Source organism: Mobula hypostoma, chromosome 6 (assembly GCF_963921235.1).
Source record: "Mobula hypostoma chromosome 6, sMobHyp1.1, whole genome shotgun sequence".
NCBI classification, from domain to species: Eukaryota; Metazoa; Chordata; class Chondrichthyes; order Myliobatiformes; family Myliobatidae; genus Mobula; species Mobula hypostoma.
The window spans coordinates 8,850,140-8,869,783 of NC_086102.1; the positions used below are offsets into that span (position 1 = coordinate 8,850,140).

Here is a 19,644-nt window from a genome sequence, read left to right on the forward strand (position 1 = left end):
GCAGTGAAGACCATGAGTGACTGCACAGCACCACCTAGTGGCAGTGCGATTTGGGATGGTGAAACTGCCCTCGGCTAAAATAATACAAGGATGGAAGAAGACTCACAAATGAAAAGCATAAAACCTGCAAAAGCAAGTGTACAGAAAGATAAAGAGAGAAAAGCCAATTTGAGGCAATTAAAACATCACAAGCAAGAAGGAACTTCAACTTGTGTCTAGTATATTAAAGTCTGACCAACACAAGCACTAAGGTAATCATCACCCACCAAGCTCCTCCATGTATTAGCTATCACCAAGGTGGTCACTCACAACCCTCCTCCAGGTATCAGATATAACAAAGCTGGTCATCTATCATTCTCCTCCAGCTATCACCAAGGTAATCATCACCTGCCACCCTCCTCCAGTTATCAGCTTCACAGTTCCATAGAGAACAGAATCAGAAACATAAAGGATTCTGCAGATGCTGGAGATCCACAGTAACACACATAAAATGCTGGACGAACTCAGCAAGTCAGGTTGCACCTCTGGAAATGAATAAACAGTCAACTGTTTGCGCCCGATCTGTACTAAACCCATTTACGTTAAGCTATCTAGATACTTATTAAATGTTATGAGATTCTGTCACAGCAGCACCTCAGATTCAATGGAAAAAAATCCTTCAGTTGCTCTCTAAACCTCCTGCCCCTCACCTACACCTTTTCTCTCTAGCTTTAGCCAGCTCCAATATGCAGAAGTTACATAACGTCTAACCTAAAGCCCTTTGTATACCTCAGTCAGGTTTTGTAACAGTCTCCTGCACTCCAAGGAAAATAAATCCAAAGTAACACACACAAAATGCTGGAGCTACTCAGCAGGTCAGACAACATCTAACGAAGGGAATAAACAGTCAACGTTTCAGGTCGAGACCCTTCGCTGGCTCCTCTCTTACCTCTTCACTTCTCCTCCATTCATTCTGCCTACTGTTTCCTTAAGATCTTTCTAGAATGTATCACCTCATTTTTTATTCCGGATTAAACTTCCTCACAGCTTTGCTCATCTTACCAACAGATCAATCAAAAAATTACCCTCCTCACCATCAATACAACCAATTTTCCTAACACCTTCAAACTGCACTGTCATACCTCCTACATTTGAAGATCAAGAATCAACTCTATTCACCATATACTACATTTACATGTACTAAGAATTTGCTGTGATGTGTTGGTCAGAGCACGACGTGACAAAAAGCAAAAATGTTCAACAATTCTGAAGAATAAAGAATTTTATAAAAAATAAGGAGTTACATATAAATAAAAAAAGTTAATAAAGTTAGAGGTTAAAGAACAGATATGGAATAAAATGTGCATAAACAATTACCAACATGTATTTACAATGTAAACAGCAAGGAAGCAAAATGGTTAGTGTGCCACTATTACAGCTCAGAGTTCGAAGTTCAATTCCGGTGTTGTCACAAGGAGTTTGTACGTTCTCCCCATGACCACATGGGTTTCCTCCATGTGCTCTGGTTTCCTCCCACAGTCCAAAGACTTATCGGTTTGGTTAAATAGTCAGTGTAAATTGTCCTGTGATTAGGCTGGTGTTAGATGGATGGGTTGCTGAGCGGTGTAGCTTGTTGGGCTGGAAGGGACTGTTCCGCACTGTATCCCTCAGTAAAATAATAAATAAATAATTAAAAGTGGTTTAAAGTGTCTACAGCTTAGTGCAGTGATGATGGTATAGACAGAGAGTGGGTTGGCTTAACTAGATCGATTGATCAGATTAACTGCCTGGTAGAAAAACTCTTAAGATGGTGTGAAGTTTTTGTTTTAGTAGTCCAATGGCGTTTTCCAGCATTGAGTTTTGGAAAAGTTAGTTTGCAGGTGGGTGGCATCCCCAATGACCTTTCCTGCCCATTTCTTTGTCCTGGACACATACCAGTCTTGCGGTGATGGTAGACTGCAGCCAGTGACCTTCTCTGCTGACCTGACAGTTCAGGGTAGTTTTTATATACTGTGAGAGGATACTGCACCAAACCAGACAGTAATGGATGACTTCTGCCATGCCAGTGTAGAATTGCACCAATATGTTCAGGGGAAGATGGAGTTTTACCAACCGTCGCAAGAAGTACATCCTCTGTCAAGCCTTTTTATTAATGAAGGAGATATGGTTCTCCCATCGAAGGACCCGTGAAATATTAACATCCAGGAACCTGAATGCTGTACCGAGGTTAACTATAGAGTTAAGGATGCCACGGTAGCCTATCAGCTAGTGCAACGCTATTACAGCTTTGGGAATGGAGGCCGGAGTTCAATTCTGGTGCTGTCTGTGAGGAGTTTGTACATTCCCCCCATTACAACATCGATCTCCTCCACGTGCTCCGCTTTCCTTTCACAGTCCAAAGACATACTGGTTAGAAGGTTAATTGGTCAGTGTAAATTGTCCTGATTAGGCTAGGGTTAAATAGGTGGGTTGCAGCCCGACGGACTTGTTCCGCACTCTGTCTCTAAATAGATACAATACCAAGTTGCTGATAACGAGTGGGTGGAGAGGAGACACGTTTCTCCTGAGTTCCATATGCATTGCATCCACCTATCAAATCTAATCATTCATGTAATAAGGGACCAAGCACTAATCTCCAGGTTTCACAACAGGGTCACAGACTTCCCAGCACAGAACTAACAACTGTGTCGTTACTACCAAGTTAATAATGGATTCAATGAGATAAAGACACAAGGTGAAGAGAGCAGGGAGAAAAGAGGAGCTAGCCTGAGTTCAACTTTGACCTTTGATGCCACCGTGAAATGTGATTTCACAGATTTGTCACCATCTGGCAAAAGAAATTCCTCCTGTTCCTCAGAACATTCCTCTGATCTAAAGGGACATCCTTCTATTCTGAGGCTGTGCTCTCATGTCTCCTAAAATCCCCCACCTTCAGGAAACATGCTCTCCAGGTCAAGTCTATCAAGGCCTTTCAATATTCAATAGGTTTCAATGAGATCCCTTATCATTCTTGTAAACTCCAGCAAGTACAGGCCTAGAGGCATTAAACTCTCCTCATATGTTAACCTTATCATTCCTGGGATCATTCTTGTGAATCTCCTCTGGACCCTCTCCAATAAAAGGGAGAAGGCAGTGATAAAATTCTCTCTTCCCCCTATTTATGTGACCTCTTTTGTTCCATGACACTGACTGAGCAGCGCCAAGAGACAAGCGTAGACCGAGTTTCCTGTCTCAGTTATAAAGGAAGCACTTGGCTCACCTTGAAGCTTTAGGACACATCTCACCAGGAACCATACTGCAAAGAAATCTATACACCAATCCCAACCACCAGTTGGGAGCTAGATCTGAGCATTCAAGACTGATGATCCAGAGCTATCCAAAAAGTCCAGGTACACCCTACTAAAGGCTACCTTATCAGCAAAAAAAAAATTCCGATTGAGGTCAAGATGAAACCAAATGCACGTCAGTTCTGGCAAGGTTTGCTGGCCAATGAAGGACAAACCAAGGTAGAACATACAAGGTAAATGGTAGGGCACTAAGGAGTGCAGTAGAACACAGGGATCTGGGAATACAGATACAAAATCCCCTAAAAGTGGCGTCACTGGTAGATAGGGTCGTAAAGAGAGCTTTTGGTACATTGGCCTTTATAAATCAAAGTATTGAGTATAAGAGTTGGAATGTTATGGTGAGGTTGTATAAGGCATTGGTGAGGCCGAATCTGGAGTATTGTGCGCATTTTTGGTCACCAAATTACAGGAAGGATATAAATAAGGTTGAAAGAGTGCAGAGAAGGTTTACAAGGATGTTGCCGGGACTTGAGAAACTCAGTTACAGAGAAAGGTTGAATAGGTTAGGACTTTATTCCCTGGAGCGTAGAAGAATGAGAGAAGATTTGATAGAGGTATATAAAATTATGACGGGTATAGAAAGAATGAATGCAAGCAGGCTTTTTCCACTAAGGCTAGGGGAGAATAAAAAACAGAGGACATGGGTTAAGGGTGAAGGGGGAAAAGTTTAAAGGGAACATGGGGGGGGGCTTCTTCACACAGAGAGTGGTGGGAGTGTGGAATGAGCTGCCAGATGAAGTGGTATATGCGGACTCACTTTTAAAATTTAAGAAAAACATGGACAAATACATGGATGAGAGGTGTATGGAGGGATATAGTCTGTGTGCAGGTCAGTGGGACGAGGCAGAAGAATGGTTTGGCACAGCCAAGAAGGGTCAAAAGGCTTGTTTCTGCGCTGTAATGTTCTATGGTTCTATTACTTCCAACAAAGCAAAACCCAACATCACGAATGGCAGTGATGCTTCACTCCCAGATGAGCTCAACACCTTCTATTCACATTTTGAAAGGAAGTGAATTCCTGCAGCTTCTGGTTACCCTGTGATCTCTATCTCGGAGGCTGACGTCAGAACATCTTTTAAGAGGGTGAACTCTCGTAAGGTGTCAGCCCTGATGGTGTACTTGGTAGGGCTTCGAAAAACCTGTACCATCCAAATGGTGGGAGTTTCAAGGAAATCTTCATCTCTCACTACTTTAGTTGGGGGTTCCCACTGCTTCAAAAGGGCGATAATCATATCAGTGCCTAAGAAGAACAGGGAGAGCTGCCATAATAACTCCTATCTTTGATGAAGTGCTTTGAAAGATTGGTCATGGCTTGAATCACCTCCTGCCTAAGCCAGGACCTGGATGCATTGCTATTTGCCTTTCGCCACAATAGGTCTACAGAGGATGCAATCTCACTGGCTCTCCACTTGGCCTTGGATCACCTGCACAATAGTCATACTTATGTTAGGCTGGAGTTCAACACAATTACACACTCAGTTTTAATCAAAAGCTCCAAAACCTTGGCCTCTGTACCTCCCTATGCAACTAGAACTTTGACTTCCTCACTGGGAGGCCGCAGTCTGTGCAGATCGGAATAATATCACCTCCTTGCTGACAATCAAAACTGACCTCAAAGATGCATACTTCCTATTACTCTACTCTGTCTGCACCCACGACTGTGTGGCTAGGCACAGCTCAAAAGCAATTTATAAATTTGCTGATGACACAACTATTGTTGGCAGAATTCAGATGGTGATGAAGAGGCGTACAGGAGTGAGATATATCAACTGAGTGGTATTGCAGCAGCAACCTTGCAGTCGCATCACTGATGAAGGAAGAGCAGTAGATGTAATGTATATGGATTTCAGCAAGGCATTTGATAAGGTACCCCATGCAAGGTTTATTGAGAAAGTAAGGAGGCATGGGATCCAAGGGGATATTGCTTTGTGGGTCCAGAAATGGCTTGCCCACAGAAGGTGAAGAGTAGTTGTAGACGGGTCATGTTCTGCATGGAGATCGGTGACCAGCGGTGTGCCTCAGGGATCTGTTCTGGGACCCTTACTCTTCGTGATTTTTATAAATGACCTGGATGAGGAAGTGGAGGGATGGGTTAGTAAGTTTGCTAATGACACAAAGGTTAGAGGTGTTGTGGATAGTATGGAGGGCTGTCAGAGGTTACAGCGGGACATTGATAGGATGCAAAACTGGGCTGAGAAGTGGCAGATGGAGTTCAACCCAAGTAAGTGTGAAGTGGTTCATTTTGGTCGGTCGAATATGATGGCAGAATATAGTATTAATGGTAAGACTCTTGGCACTGTGGAAGACCAGCAGGATCTTGGGGTCTGAGTCCATAGGATGCTCAAAGCAGCTGCGCAGGATGACTCTGGTTAAGAAGGCATACGGTGTATTGGCCTTCATTAATCATGGAATTGAATTTAGGAGCCGAGAGGTAATGTTGCAGCTATATAGGACCCTGGTCAGACCCCACTTGGAGAACTGTGTTCAGTTCCTGTCGCCTCACTACAGGAAGGATGTGGAAGCCGTAGAAAGGGTGCAGAGTAGATTTACAAGGATGTTGCCTGGATTGGGGAGCATGCCTTATGGAAACAGGTTGAGTGAACTCGGCCTTTTCTCCTTGGAGCAATGGAGGATGAGAGGTGACCTGAAAGAGGTGTATAAGGTGATGAGAGGCATTGATCGTGTGGATGGTCAGAGGCTTTTTCCCAGGGCTGAGATGGTTGCCACAAGAGGACACAGGTTTAAGGTGCTGGGGACTAGGTACAGAGATGTCAGGGGTAAGTTTTTTTTACGCAGAGAGTGGTGAGTGCATGGAATGGGCTGCCGGCAACGGTGGCGGAGGCAGTTACAATAGGGTCCTTTAAGAGACTTTTGGATAGGTACGTGGAGCTTAGTAAAATAGAGTGACCCTAGTAATTTCTAAGGTAGGGACATGTTTGGCACAACTTTGTGGGCCGAAGGGCCTGTATTGCGCTGTAGGTTTTCTATGTTTCTATCAGTAAGACCAAGGAATTGTCTATGGACTTCAGGAACAGGAAGTTGAGTGAACACACACCGGTCCTCGTCGCGAGATCAGAAGTGGAAGGGATGAAAAGTTTCAAGTTCCTGGTTGTTAACATCTCTGAGGATCCTGGGCCCAACATACTGATGCAATTACTAAGAAGGCATGGCATGTCAGTGGCTATATTTCATTAGGAGTTTGAGAAGAATTGGTGTTTCACCGAAAACACTCGTAGATATCTAGATGTTCTGTGCAGAGAATTCCAACTGGTGGTATCACCGTCTGGCATGAAGGGGTCACTACAAAGGATTGGAAAAAGCTGCAGAAAAGTGTAAACTCAGCCAGCTTCATCATGCCCACTAGCCTCCCCAGCATCCAGGACATCCTCAAAAGGTGATGCCTCAAAAAGGGGGCATCCATCATTAAGACTCCATCAGCCAGGGCATGTCCTCTTCTCATTGCTACCATCAAGGAGATACAGGAGCCCGAAGACACACTTAACATTTCAGTAACAGCTTTTTCCCCCTCCACTATCAGATTTCTCAATGGACAATGAACCCATCAAAACTTCCTCAGTATTTTTCCCCTCTCTTTTTGCACTATTTATTTTTATATATACTTTTTACTGTAACTTATAATTTTTATTATTGTTTATTGTAACGCACTGCTGCCGCAAAACCACAAATTTCACAACATATGCTGGTGATATTAAACCTGATTCTGAAAACTCAAAGTTACTGCACTGTGCAACACACAGGGCTCAGCTCAGCTTCCTGCTTTTATACGGTCTGCTTCGGTTTGGATTTTTAAAAAATAATTTATTCATTTTTATATTCATTAAATAAGTTACACAGTTAACAACAGCCAGTTTGATCTGAGGCACAAATATCAAGCAGATGTTTTGAGAGAAATTGCCTGTTATAACAGTACCATATCTCCATAGACCTGTGAGCCGCACGAGTGATCAGGTGTGCCTGGGATAGATGCTGTTCCTTATTTAAACAAATATGCCGTGATGAGGCCACTCTCAAGTTGGAGGAGCAACACTTCATATTCCTTCTGGGTAGTCATCAACCTGATGACATGAACATCAATTTCTCTAACTTCTGGTAATTTCTCCCATCTTCTAGCAGGTTTTGCCAAATGAAATTCAATTTCCACCCTGTCTATTTCATCTGAAACGGCACAAACCACTATTGATCTGTTGACACACCAGTCTATAATGCTGACTGCCGGACCCAGGGCCTAGTATTCCTCAAAAACCCGATGGGATACACACTACATCGGAACACTTTATCTGTTCACGACATGTGTGAGTGGAGCTTTGCAGGGATGACATTTCCCAGAGCTCCTTGCAATGTGTAGGGGATCACACCTTCATTTCTGCCAACCCTTACAGGATTGGCAACTCCCTTTAGTGAATCTATTTTAAGCAAAGGGTTTCCGCAACACAAGGACTGAGGATATCTCGTGTCTTCCTCCAGCCACTGATGGGATCTATTTAAACCACACTATTGCACTGTTGATCATGATCCTTCCAAGAAATAAATTTTCTGTAGTCAAATACAAGCACACATGTTCACGAGTGAAAGAGGCACACAGACATAAAAACAACGAACCACTTACACTGTTTATGTGAAGAACAAAGAGCGTGCAAGGAAAACTTAAACAAAAAAAAATGTTTGCAGCCAAAGTGAATTTCAGGAATACAATGTAGGTACACAGCAGCTTTGCGCTCTGTTCTGCACCCCACAATCACTCATAATAGTTGGATGCTGGGGGTGAAAAGCAGAGTATGAATGCCAAGTCCACTTCTGCCTCACCCTGCCCAGGGGTATTTTGTACCCTGTGGAATATTTATTGGACATTTGTTTATTGGTAAAATATTTTGTTGCCCTCTTGTATACCCATTCTTCATGTTGACATATTTTAAGCCAATCTTTGGAGAAAAAAAGTTAGAAACAGCAACTGGGGGTCAGAGCTCAAAATGAAACATGGCGCAACAGTGATGTTAAAGATTAGTTGCACATTATATATATCTGCATATTATATACAGGAGTATCTACATATCATACATCTTCAAGAGGCAGTGACTCAAGAAGGCAGCATCCATTATTAAGACATGGTCTCTTCTTATTTCTACCATCAGGGAGAATCAGGAGCCTGAAGACCCACTCTCATATTTTAGGAACAGCTTCTTCCCCTCTACCATCAGATTTAATCCATTAACACTCATCATCACCACCATCATGTATTGTGTCATAAGGTGTGGGTGATCATGGACTTAACCATGATTGTTCTTGGCAAATTTTTTTACATTTGCCTTCTTTTTGGCAGTGCCTTTACAAGACAGCTGACCCCAGGAATATCAATATTCTTCAGAGATTGTCTGCCCGGTGTCAGTGGTCACAAAACCAGCAGGACTTGTGATATGCACCAGCCGCTCCTACGACCATCCACCACCTGCTCCCAAGGCTTCACGTGACCCCAATCCCAGGGGGACTAAGCAGGTGCTACACCTTGCCCAAGGGTGACCTGCAAGCTACTGGAGGGAAGGAGTGCCATACACCTCCTTTGGTAGAGATGTATCACTGTCCTGCCAACACTACCACAGTAATATCATTTTCACTGTTGATATTGTAATTTTATGTCTTTGCACTGTGCTACTGCCATAGAACAACAAATTTTGTGTCGTGTAAGCCTGTGATTTGATTCTGACTATTGCACCATTTTTCTTTGCAATTTTGCTACTTCAGTTTTGTTAAATTATAAACCTGCATTTGATGTGTCAACAAGTTCATTCAGTGTATATAATGTGCTACAGAGAACAGTGGGAACTGAGTTCAGTTCTGTCCCAAACCTAGTCTTCCAAGGTCATGAGTTAAGGGTGAAAGGTGAAATGTCTAAGGGGAAGATGAGTGGGAACATCTTCATTCAGAGGACAGTGAGAGTGTGGAATGAGCTGCCAATGCAAGTGGTGGATGCAGAGTTGATTTCAACATTTAAGACAAATTTGGATAGGTACATGGATTGGGGGGGTGGGGGGAGGATAAAGATGGCTATGATCCAGGTGCAGGTCGATGGGAGCAGGCATATTATGAGTACAGCACAGTCTACAAATCTGTAGACATAGGAGAATAATTAGGCCATTCAGGCAGCTGAGTCTGCTTGCCATTCCATCGTGGCTGATTTATTATCCCTGTCAACCTCATTTTCTTGCCTTCTCCCCATAACAACTGAAGCCCTGTTTAAATGAGAACCTATCAACCTCTCTCTTAAATATATCCAATGACTTGGCCTCCACAGCCATCTGCAGCAATGAATTCCATAGATTCACCACTCTTTGGGGAAAGAATTTTTTCCTCATGTTTGTTCTGAATCATGTCCTACTATTCTGACTAGATAGGGTGAAGGGCCTGTTTATGTGCTGCAGCTTTCTATGACTCTAAGTTGTGGATGGGAGGGCTTAAGAAAATAAAAGCAGCCAATGGCTTCATGTTCCTGACTGAAGAGCCAGAGAACTTGGAAACAGGCCCTTTGATCTAACTGGTCCAAGATGATAGAGTGGACCTTCTTCCCAGCGTGGCACGAACTAACATGAAAGGACATTATTTTACAGTGATTGGAGGAAACATAAGGGGGTATATTAAGAGGTAGATTTTTTTTTGTACACATAGAGTGGTAAGTGCATGGTTCGTACTCCTAGGAGTGATGGCAAAGGCAAATACATTAAGGGCATTTAAGAGCCTCTTAAATAGGCAAGCAAGACAGTAAATTTCACGACATTTGTCAGTGATAATAAACTTGATTGTGATATGTGAAAAGGACTTTATATATCTTTCACAGGATGGGTATATTAATTGCTGGACTACACTCCAGAATATGGGTGATTCATTTGTAAACATTACCACAAGTTCCAGGGGATTTAAACTGTTAGTTAAATCTAGAATAAAGTAGCTAATATCAGTAATGGTGGCCCTTGAATTACTAATATGTTCCAATACCTAATCCATAAACATTATTGAGAGAGGACAAGATGCTGGCCTTGTATAGAATCACAGAATACTGCAGCCCAGAAACAGGCCCTTTGGCCCATCCAGTCCATGCCAAACTATTATTCTGCCTACTCCCATCGATGTGCACCTGAACTACAGCCCTTCCATCCATTGTACCTATCCAGACTTCTCTTAAATCAAACCCGCAACCACTACTTACCAATTTATAAGATATTTATATAATCCCAGACCTAGCCTCATCCCAGGACCATTTACAATGACCTATTAACCGACTACCTGGTAGGCGTTTGGACTGTGGGAGGAAACTAGAGCACCCGGAGAAAATCCACACAATCCACGGGGAGAACGCACAAAACAGGACACTGGAATTGAAATCCTAACCCCGATGCCACAAGCTGTAATAGAGTCCCACTAACTGTTGTCAGTAGCGTCATGATTATCTGCCTGCTGAGACTGCCTAACAAGCCATTCAGAACAAGGACAATTCAGGACGAACAACATACGTTGATCTTGCCAGAAATACCCATGTCCTATAAGTCAACAATTTTTTTTAAATTTCAAGGTATTAGTTATCTTTAAAGTTCACCCCTGATATCAGTCAAATAGTATTCAACAAGGAGAGAAGGGAAACATCTGTTGGCTATGATACTCCTGTATATACCATAAATGAAACAAGATGTTAAGAAACGTTAGTGGCAGTGGGCAGGAGAGAGAAGGGGATCTTCTTTGCAAATAATAACCGAGTATCGAATGGTATTAGCTATGGAACATTTATTTATTTGACAACAGCAATGAATAAAGAAAAAAGTTGGCTTGTTGCAAGTCATACCGCTTGCAGTGCAGCCTCTGGGCCTTGGTCTTCACACTCTGCGGCAGTTTTGGAGATGCTCCGTGCTGTGTCCTCTTCACAAATTTTGGAGGGCTGGTGCACTGTGGGCTGTTCCAAGTATTTCAACTCTTTTGTGTGCACTACAAAAATAAATGAGTGTTATAAACAATAAAACAGATGCTGGAAATCCAGAGCGACACACACACACAAACTATTGGAGGAATTCAGCAGGTCAGGCAGCATCTATAGAGAGGAATAAACAGTCTATGAGACCCTTCATCAATCTTCCTCTCCTCAATGTACCGCAGTTTCATCTAGATAACTGCCAAAAGGCAATTTGTTTTTTGCTGGTTAATTTACACTATTTCAAGTGACTTCAAGGTTTCAACAACTGTCATCACAAAGAAAGGCACAGAGACTGCAGAAGCTGGAATTTAGAGCCACAAACGCATTGCTGGAGGAATACAGGAGGAAAGGCAGTAGCTGTGGAGAGAAATAGATGGTCGATGTTTCAGGTCAAGACCCTTTATCTGGAGTGAATGCTTAATCTAGATTTAGGAATATAAAAAAGATTAAAGATCTTTAAATCTTTATCTTTATCTGGGCTGAGAGCTTAATCAAGACAAAGTAATATGTTATTCCAAAAGCACAAAGCCTGGCTAAAGCTTAAGCCATAAAACAGCTGCCGCAGTAGAGTAGTGGTTAGCACGATGTGACTGGAGCTCAGGAAGTTCAATTCCAACATCATGTGAGGAACCTTTGATGGCTCTGGGCCTCTATTCACTGGATTTCAGAAGAATGAGGGGTGACCTCACTGAAACCTATCAAATGTTGAGAGGCCTTGATAGGATGTGAGAAGGATGTTTCCTATGGTGGAAGAGTCTCGGATCAGAGGACACAGCCTCAGAATAGAGGGGCATCCTTTTAGAACGGAGACTAGGAGGAATTTCTTTAGCCAGAGAGTGGTGAAACTGTGGAATTCATTGCCACAGTGGCTGTGGAGGCCAAGTCTTTAATTATATTGAAGGCAGAGGTTGATAGATTCTTGACTAGTCAGGGCATGAACGGATACAATGAAAAGGCAGGCGTTTGGGGCTGAGAGGAAAAATGCATCAGTCATGATGAAATAGCGGAGCAGAATGGGCCAAATGGCCTAATTTTGCTCCTATATCTTATAGTCATCAATAAGGAGTCTGTACATTCTCCCCGTAAATGTGTGGGTGTCCTCTGGTTTCCACCCATATTCCAACCACATACCAGTCAGTAGGTTAATTGGTCATTGTAAACTGTCCTGTGATTAGGCTAGGGTGAAATAGGTGGGTTGTTGTATGGTATGCTCATTGGGCTGGAAGGCCTTTTCCACATTATATCTCTAAAATAAAAAAAATTAAAAATTCAGAACACATGATTCACCTCTATCCTTGTTCACAATGCAGAAGGAAATTTTTAATAATTTGCAGTGCCAATGTATGTTTAATCTATTTAATTATTTGTCTTCTAGAGCCATTATTGTGAAGACTCAGACTCCATGCAGCTGCAGTATGAACTGCAGTAGTGCAGGGGTGGGTGGGGGGTGGTGAAGGTTGAACAAATTCCACTTAATAACGGGGTGGGTTAAATTCTTTGCACAATCCAATGTGGTCCTATGAAGGGTCTCGGCCTGAAACGTCGACTGTACCTCATCCTAGAGATGCTGCCTGGCCTGCTGCGTTCACCAGCAAGTTTGATGTGTGGTCCTACTTTCCTATTTTTTAAATGTCAGTGTTTTCTGTAGATGTTTTCTGGCGGCGTACTTTGCTAAATAGGTTTGAATCTCTACTTGTCATATTTACGCTTCCACAGAATGTATATTTACACTCATTGGCCACTTCATTTAGTACAGGAGGTACCTAATAAAGTGGCCACTGTGTGTATGTTTCTGGTCTTCTGCTGCTGTAGCTATCCACTTCAAGGTTCAACTTGTTATGCACTCAGAGATGTTCTGCCCAGCACTGTTGTAATGAGTGGTTATTTCAGTTACTGTCGCCTTCCTGTCAGCTTGAACCAGTCTGGCCATTCTCCTCTGACCGCTCACATTAAAAAGGTGTTTTCACCCACAGAACTGTCGCCCACTGGATGTTTTTTGTACCATTCTCTGTAAGTGAAAGTCCCAGGAGATCAGCAGTTTCCACAATACTCACACCACCCTGCCTGGCACCAACAATCATTCCATGGTCAAAGTCACTTACATCAGATTTCTTCCCCATTCTGATGTTGAGTCTAAATAACAACTGAACATGTCTGCATGCTTTTATGCACTGAGTTGTCGCCACATGATTGTCTGATTATATATTTGCATTAACAAGCAGGTGTACAGGTGTATCTAATAAAGTGGCCACTGAGGGTATTTACAAATTAAAAATGTTTAAAAATAGACTTGTTTCTTTTGTCAGACTTTAACTGCTGAACTTTTTTATGTTATTCATATGTCATTTGAGTACCATCCTGTCGCTCTACTAAACACATCCTTCTCTTTATCTGGGACCCCTCGACCACAACATACAACTTGTTTCAGCTACTCTGGTGCTAGGCAGAATGTTGACAGAAGACACAAACCTCATCTTGTTCTTACACTAATTTCAACACATCGGAGCACTGGCGAATTGCTCTCCTACTTTGCCCATGGAGTCTGCAGCCCGTTGTAAGCTTCGGCTAAATACAACTGAATGGGTACAAACGGCCTGGGTTCAATTCCCACCACTGTCTGTGAGGAGTTTGTACAAATACCTATGTCAGGATGCTGTTTATTGACTATAGCTCAACATTTAACACTATCATTCCTGTAGTCCTGATTGGAAAGCTACTGAACCTAGGCCTCTGTACCTCCCTTTCCAACTTGATCCTCAACTTCCTACCTGGAAGACCACGATATGTGCGGATTGGAAATAATATCTTCACCTTGCTGACAATTAACACAGGTGCACCAAAGGAATGTGTGCTTGGCCTGCTGCTCTACTCGCTCTACACTCATGACTGTGTGTCTAGGCATAGCTCAAATGCCATCTATAAATTTGCTGATGATACGGCCATTGTTGGCAGAATTTCAGATGATGACGGAAGGGATTACTGGAGTGAGATATACCAATTCGTTGAGTGGTGTCACAGCAACAATGTCAATAAGACCAAAGAGCTGACTGTGGACTTCTGGAAGGGCCAGATGAGAGAACACAAACCAATCTTCATGGAGGGATCAGAATTAGAAACAGGGAACAATTTCAAGCTCCTGGGTGTGAATATCTCTGAGGACCTAACCTGGACGCAACAGACTGACGCAGATATAAAGAAGGCAAGACAGCGGCTATATTTCATTAGGAGTTTGAGGAGATTTGGTTTGTCCACGAGAACACTCGAAAACTTTTACAAGTGTACCGTGGAGAGCATTCTGACTAGCTGCATCACTGTCTGGTATGGCAATCCACTAAACAAGATTGAAGTAACTTGCAGAAACTTTAAAAATTAGTCCATCATGGATACTAGCCTCTGTAGTGTCCAATACATCTTCAAGGAGCGGTGCTTTACGAAGGCAGCATCCATCATTAAGGATCCGCAACATCTGTGACATGCCCTTGCCACACTGTTACTATCAGGAAGGAGGGACAGAGCCTGAAGGCACACACTCAGAGATTCAGGAACAGCTTCTTCCCCTCTGCCATCCGATTCCTAAATGGATATTGAACCCATGAACACCATCTCACTACTTTCTTTATAATTTTATGCTGGTGTACCATCTGTGTCACTGATGTACATTAAGCAGTAGGCACTAGCATTCCAGTACTCGCCAAAGGAGTCTCATACAAGCTCCTCCGAGGAGGATTTGGTAACAGCGATGTCATTGTATTTCATCCATTTCTTGTGGTGGTGATTGTGTATATAGGCCCAGTAGCGTCCAGCATTCGCACTGATTGTGGTCTCCCAATGAGAGAGTCTAGGATCCAGTTGCAGAGAAAGCCTAGGTTTTGGAGTTTATTATTAGAACTGAGGGTACGATTGTGTTGATTGCTGAGCTGAGCTGAGACTATCTGACAGTTTCTTAATTGTCCCTGATGTATCTACCTCTAACAACACCCCTCGCAAATTCTATGCACCAACCACTCTCTTGAAATAAAAACTGATCTGTTATACATAATTTATACTAATTATGCCCTGTAGTATTAGCCATTTCTGCACAAGAAAAAAGTCTCTGCCTATTCAGTCAATCTATGCCTCATCATTTTGTACATTTCTATCAAGTCATCTGTCATCCTCCTTTGCTCCAAAGAGAAAAATCCTAACTCACTCAATCTATTCTTATAAAACATACTCTCTAATCCAAGCAGAATCCAGGAAAGTAATCTGTATGGATGGCAAGAATAACAAAGCCTTTCCCTGTACCTCAGTACATGTGACAATATTTACCAAGTATTAAAACAACTCGGGGGACTTCCTGCTGGCTGTGGATGGAATAACAGCATTTTATAGCCACTCCTAGTTTACTTTACTTTTCTTACTTTCCAACCTGATTTGATGCTATGACTACCAGAACTGCTAAAGGTAAAAAAGATTCTTCTACATCTTTGGATTCTATTATCGAATTGCTGCAAAAGCACAGAAATGAAGTGTCCGAGGAATTTAAGTCATTCAGAAAAGAAATCCTCCGAAGAATTTCAACAACTTGGCTCTGAAATTAAACAATTAAGTACAAAACTGGATTCTATTCAAGAAACCTTAACTGAGCACGATAAACGAATAAAAGAGAATGAAGAAATCCTGTCGATTCTGGATGAGAAAATGGATGACCTGCAAAAGTGTTATGAAAAACAATCTAAGGTTAACGACGAACTAAGGCAGAAGATTACTGATTTAGAAAACAGAAGTAGAAGGAATAACGTATGAATTCTTGAACTCGAAGAGTTAACTGAAGGTGATCATCCTACAGAATTTTTTGCAAACTTTCTGGTTTAGCTATATCCTGATATTTTAAAATCGATACCAATGATCGACCGAGCGCACAGAGTACCTGGGAACAGAATGTTTGCAAGCAAACCTTGTTCAGTAATAATCACTTTTCATGAGTTTCAAACAAAGGACCGTATAATTCGTGAATCTTGTCGGAAAGGTATGATTGATTATAATGGTAAGAAGATTAGAATTGTTGAAGATTTCTTGGCAGAGATGATGAGGGAGCGCGCTAAGTTTAAAAGCATCATGTCAGTCCTACAACATGGATTTTAAACCTTCTCTACGGTATCCGGCGAAGCTCAGAATTACACTGCAGGATAGATCCATTCGAGTCTCCAGGCCCAAAAAATTTTTAAGAGTCAGTAAACTGATTCCTTATTTTTTTTTACATGAATAACTGTCTATTTTACCTTTGCTAAACTTTGTAATTAACTCTTTCTTTTTGAACTTTTTAAGGCTTTATTTTGAGAATAAGACTTTAATGTGCTAAGTTTAAAAGTGTCATGTTGGAGTTGTGTAACAAAAACTTACATTAATAGTTGTGTATTTTGCCTCTGGTGAATCTTGTAGTCAATTCTCTTTTTAAACCTTTTAAGGTTTTACTTTGAGAATAAGATTTTAATAAGCTAATATTCTGTGTGTCCATATTATTTTATATTATACTTACTTTTCTAGAGTTCTTGACATCAGAATTAACTGTTTCTTTATTATTTGTTGTTCTGACTAGGTTGGAATATTTCTAACTTTGAAATTTATTTGGAGCAAAACCAGCAGGATTTTTGGGGGGGATGTCGCTATGAGCTGTAGGCATCGACTTTCTCTCTTTGGGAGAGGAGAGAGTGTTTGGGTTTTTTTTCTTGGAAGCTGGTTGGGATTCTTAGTCAAACCTGTTGTTTAGTTTCCTTATCTCATAAGTCATTGTTTAGTTTTATTAATCTTCTTAAGGATTATCCTTTTAACTTTTCTTTTAAATAATAAAATGGATTATAATATTAATTTACTTAGTCTTAATGTGAAAAAATTAAGTCATCCTTTGAAACGAAATAAAAAAAACGAAAATAAGCCTATATTAAAAAATTTAAGGTCCCAATTTTTTTTTTAACAAGAAACCCATGTACACAATTCTGACAACTCACTCTTTTTTAGCCGATGGAGAGAATTAACTTTCATTCCAGTTTTCAGGCCAAATCTAGAGGAGTTTCGATTTCTATAAAAAATACAGTTCCCTTTGTTCAACACAAGGTTGTTTCTGATACTAATGGGCGATTTGTTATAGTATCAGGGAAATTAGAGAATAAATTGTTGGTATTTGCTAATGTTTATGCTCTGCATATAGGATGCAGGATTCTTTGAGCGTTTTTTTTCATTTCTGCCTGATCTAAGTTTGTACTCGTTAGTGATGGCAGGAGACTTTAATTGCTGGATAGATCCAGTTTTAGATTGGTCTTCTTTTAAACCAGCGACACTTAATAAATCAGCTTTGTTTATTCATTCATTTCTAATGAAATGTGGTATTGTTGATATATGGCGTTTCTTACACCCAGCAGATAGAGAATACTAGTTTTTCTCTCAAGTTCATCATATATATTCCGGAATTGACCTTTTTTTTTAATGATAACCAAATGATTCCATTAGTTCGATCTTGTGAATATAAAGAGATTGCCATTTCTGACCATGCTCCTGTGCTTTTATCCATAAATCTTCCTGGTTTTCCTCAGACAGATTCTGGCATTTTAATTTAACTTTGTTATCTGACAAAGATTCCTTAAAGTTCTTGGAGAGGCAAATTACTCTCTTTTTTGAAGAGAATACAGTGGAGGAGACACTAACCTTGTCATATGGGATGCCTTTAAAGCATATATTAGAGGACATATTATTTCTTATACTGCTAATGTTAAGAAAAAAGCTAATAAAGAGAGAATTAATTTAGCCAATCAGCTGAAACAATTAGATCAAGAATATGCTTTGGCTTCAGATCCTGTTTTATATAAAAGACGGGTTGAAATTAGATTAGATTATTAGATTGTGAGGACACTCAGTCCTCGTTCAATGTCATTTAGAAATGCATGCATGCATTAAGAAATGATACAATATTCCTCGAGTGATATCACAAAAAAAAGGACAAACCAAAGACTAACACTGACAAGACCCCATAATTATAACATATAGTTACAGCAGTGCAAAACAATACCATAATTTGATAAAGAACAGACCATGGGCATGGTTAAAAAAAAAAGTCTCCAAGTTTCAATCGACTCCCGATAGTCCCCTATAGCAGGTGGCAGAAGGGAGAAATTCTCCCTGCCATGAACCTCCAGACGCCGACAACTGTCGATGCATTGGAAGCACCTGACCACAGCCGACTCTGAGTCTATCCGAAAACTTCGAGCCTCCGACCAGCCCTTCGACACCGAGCACCGAGCACCATCTTTGCCCAGCGCTTCGACCCCGTCCCGGCCACTGATTAACAAGCAAAGCCAAGGACTCGGGGCCTTCCCCTCCGGAGATTCTGGATCACACAGTAGCAGCAGCAGCAGCAAAAAAGGCATTTCAGAAGTTTCTCCAGATGTTCCTCCATTCTCTCACATCTGTATCCATCAAATCAGGATTGTGCACGGCACCCTACTTGACAAATTACAGATATCATTCACCGGAGTGGCTGCACAAGCTGCGTCGTGTTGCCATCTTCTCCTCCTCCTGGCTAAATTAATTCTCTCTTTATTAGCTTTTTTCTTAACATTAGCAGTATAAGAAATAATATGTCCTCTAATATATGCTTTAAAGGCATCCCATATGACAAGGCTAGTGTCTCCTCCACCGTATTCTCTTCAAAAAAGAGTACTTTGCCTCTCTGAGAACTTTAAGAAATCCTTGTCAGATAAGAAAGTTAAATTAAAACGCTAGAATCTGCCTGAGGAAAACCAGGAAGATTAAAACTAAATATGATTTTTTATTAAAATATCCTATTGAAACTCAACTCATAAAGGATAAAAGTCAACTCATAAAGGATAAAAGTCAATTTTATATTCATGGAGATAAAACAGGTAAATTATTGGCTAACCAAATTAAAACTTCTAGTGCAAAACGACAGATTAAAGAAATTTATAAAGCTAACAGTATTAGGACAACTGATCATTTAGAAATAAATGATACTTCTACAGACTTTTATTCTAAACTTTATAGTTCTCTTCCTCTTAAAGATAATACTGTAATAGATAATTTTTTAGACCAATTAAATATCCCTACGCTTTCTGTTGATAACCGAAGACAGTTGGATCAATGTATTTCTCACGAAGAAATAGCCGACGCTGTAAGTTCACTGCATTCAGGGAATGCTCCAGGTCTTGGTGGATTTTCTGGAGAATTTTATAAGGCTTTTTCTTCTTTGCTTATACCTCATTTATGTTCAGCTTTTTTCAGATTCTTTTAAGTCAGGTAGGTTGCCGCAATCTTTTTACGAAGCTTCAATTTTGCTTATCCTTAAAAAAAATAAGA

General features: G+C 41.1%; 1 protein-coding gene across 4 annotated transcripts in view; it reads right to left on the reverse strand.

Moving 5' to 3' along the window:
• usp25 (ubiquitin specific peptidase 25) overlaps window positions 1–19,644 on the reverse strand; it is a 243,587-nt gene that overhangs the window by 81,891 nt on the left and 142,052 nt on the right. For all 4 annotated transcript variants that reach the window (XM_063050256.1, XM_063050258.1, XM_063050257.1 and 1 more), the window contains exon 18: window positions 11,173–11,312. In XM_063050256.1, the coding sequence (XP_062906326.1) occupies window positions 11,173–11,312 (140 nt within the window). The remainder of the gene's footprint in view (window positions 1–11,172; window positions 11,313–19,644) is intronic.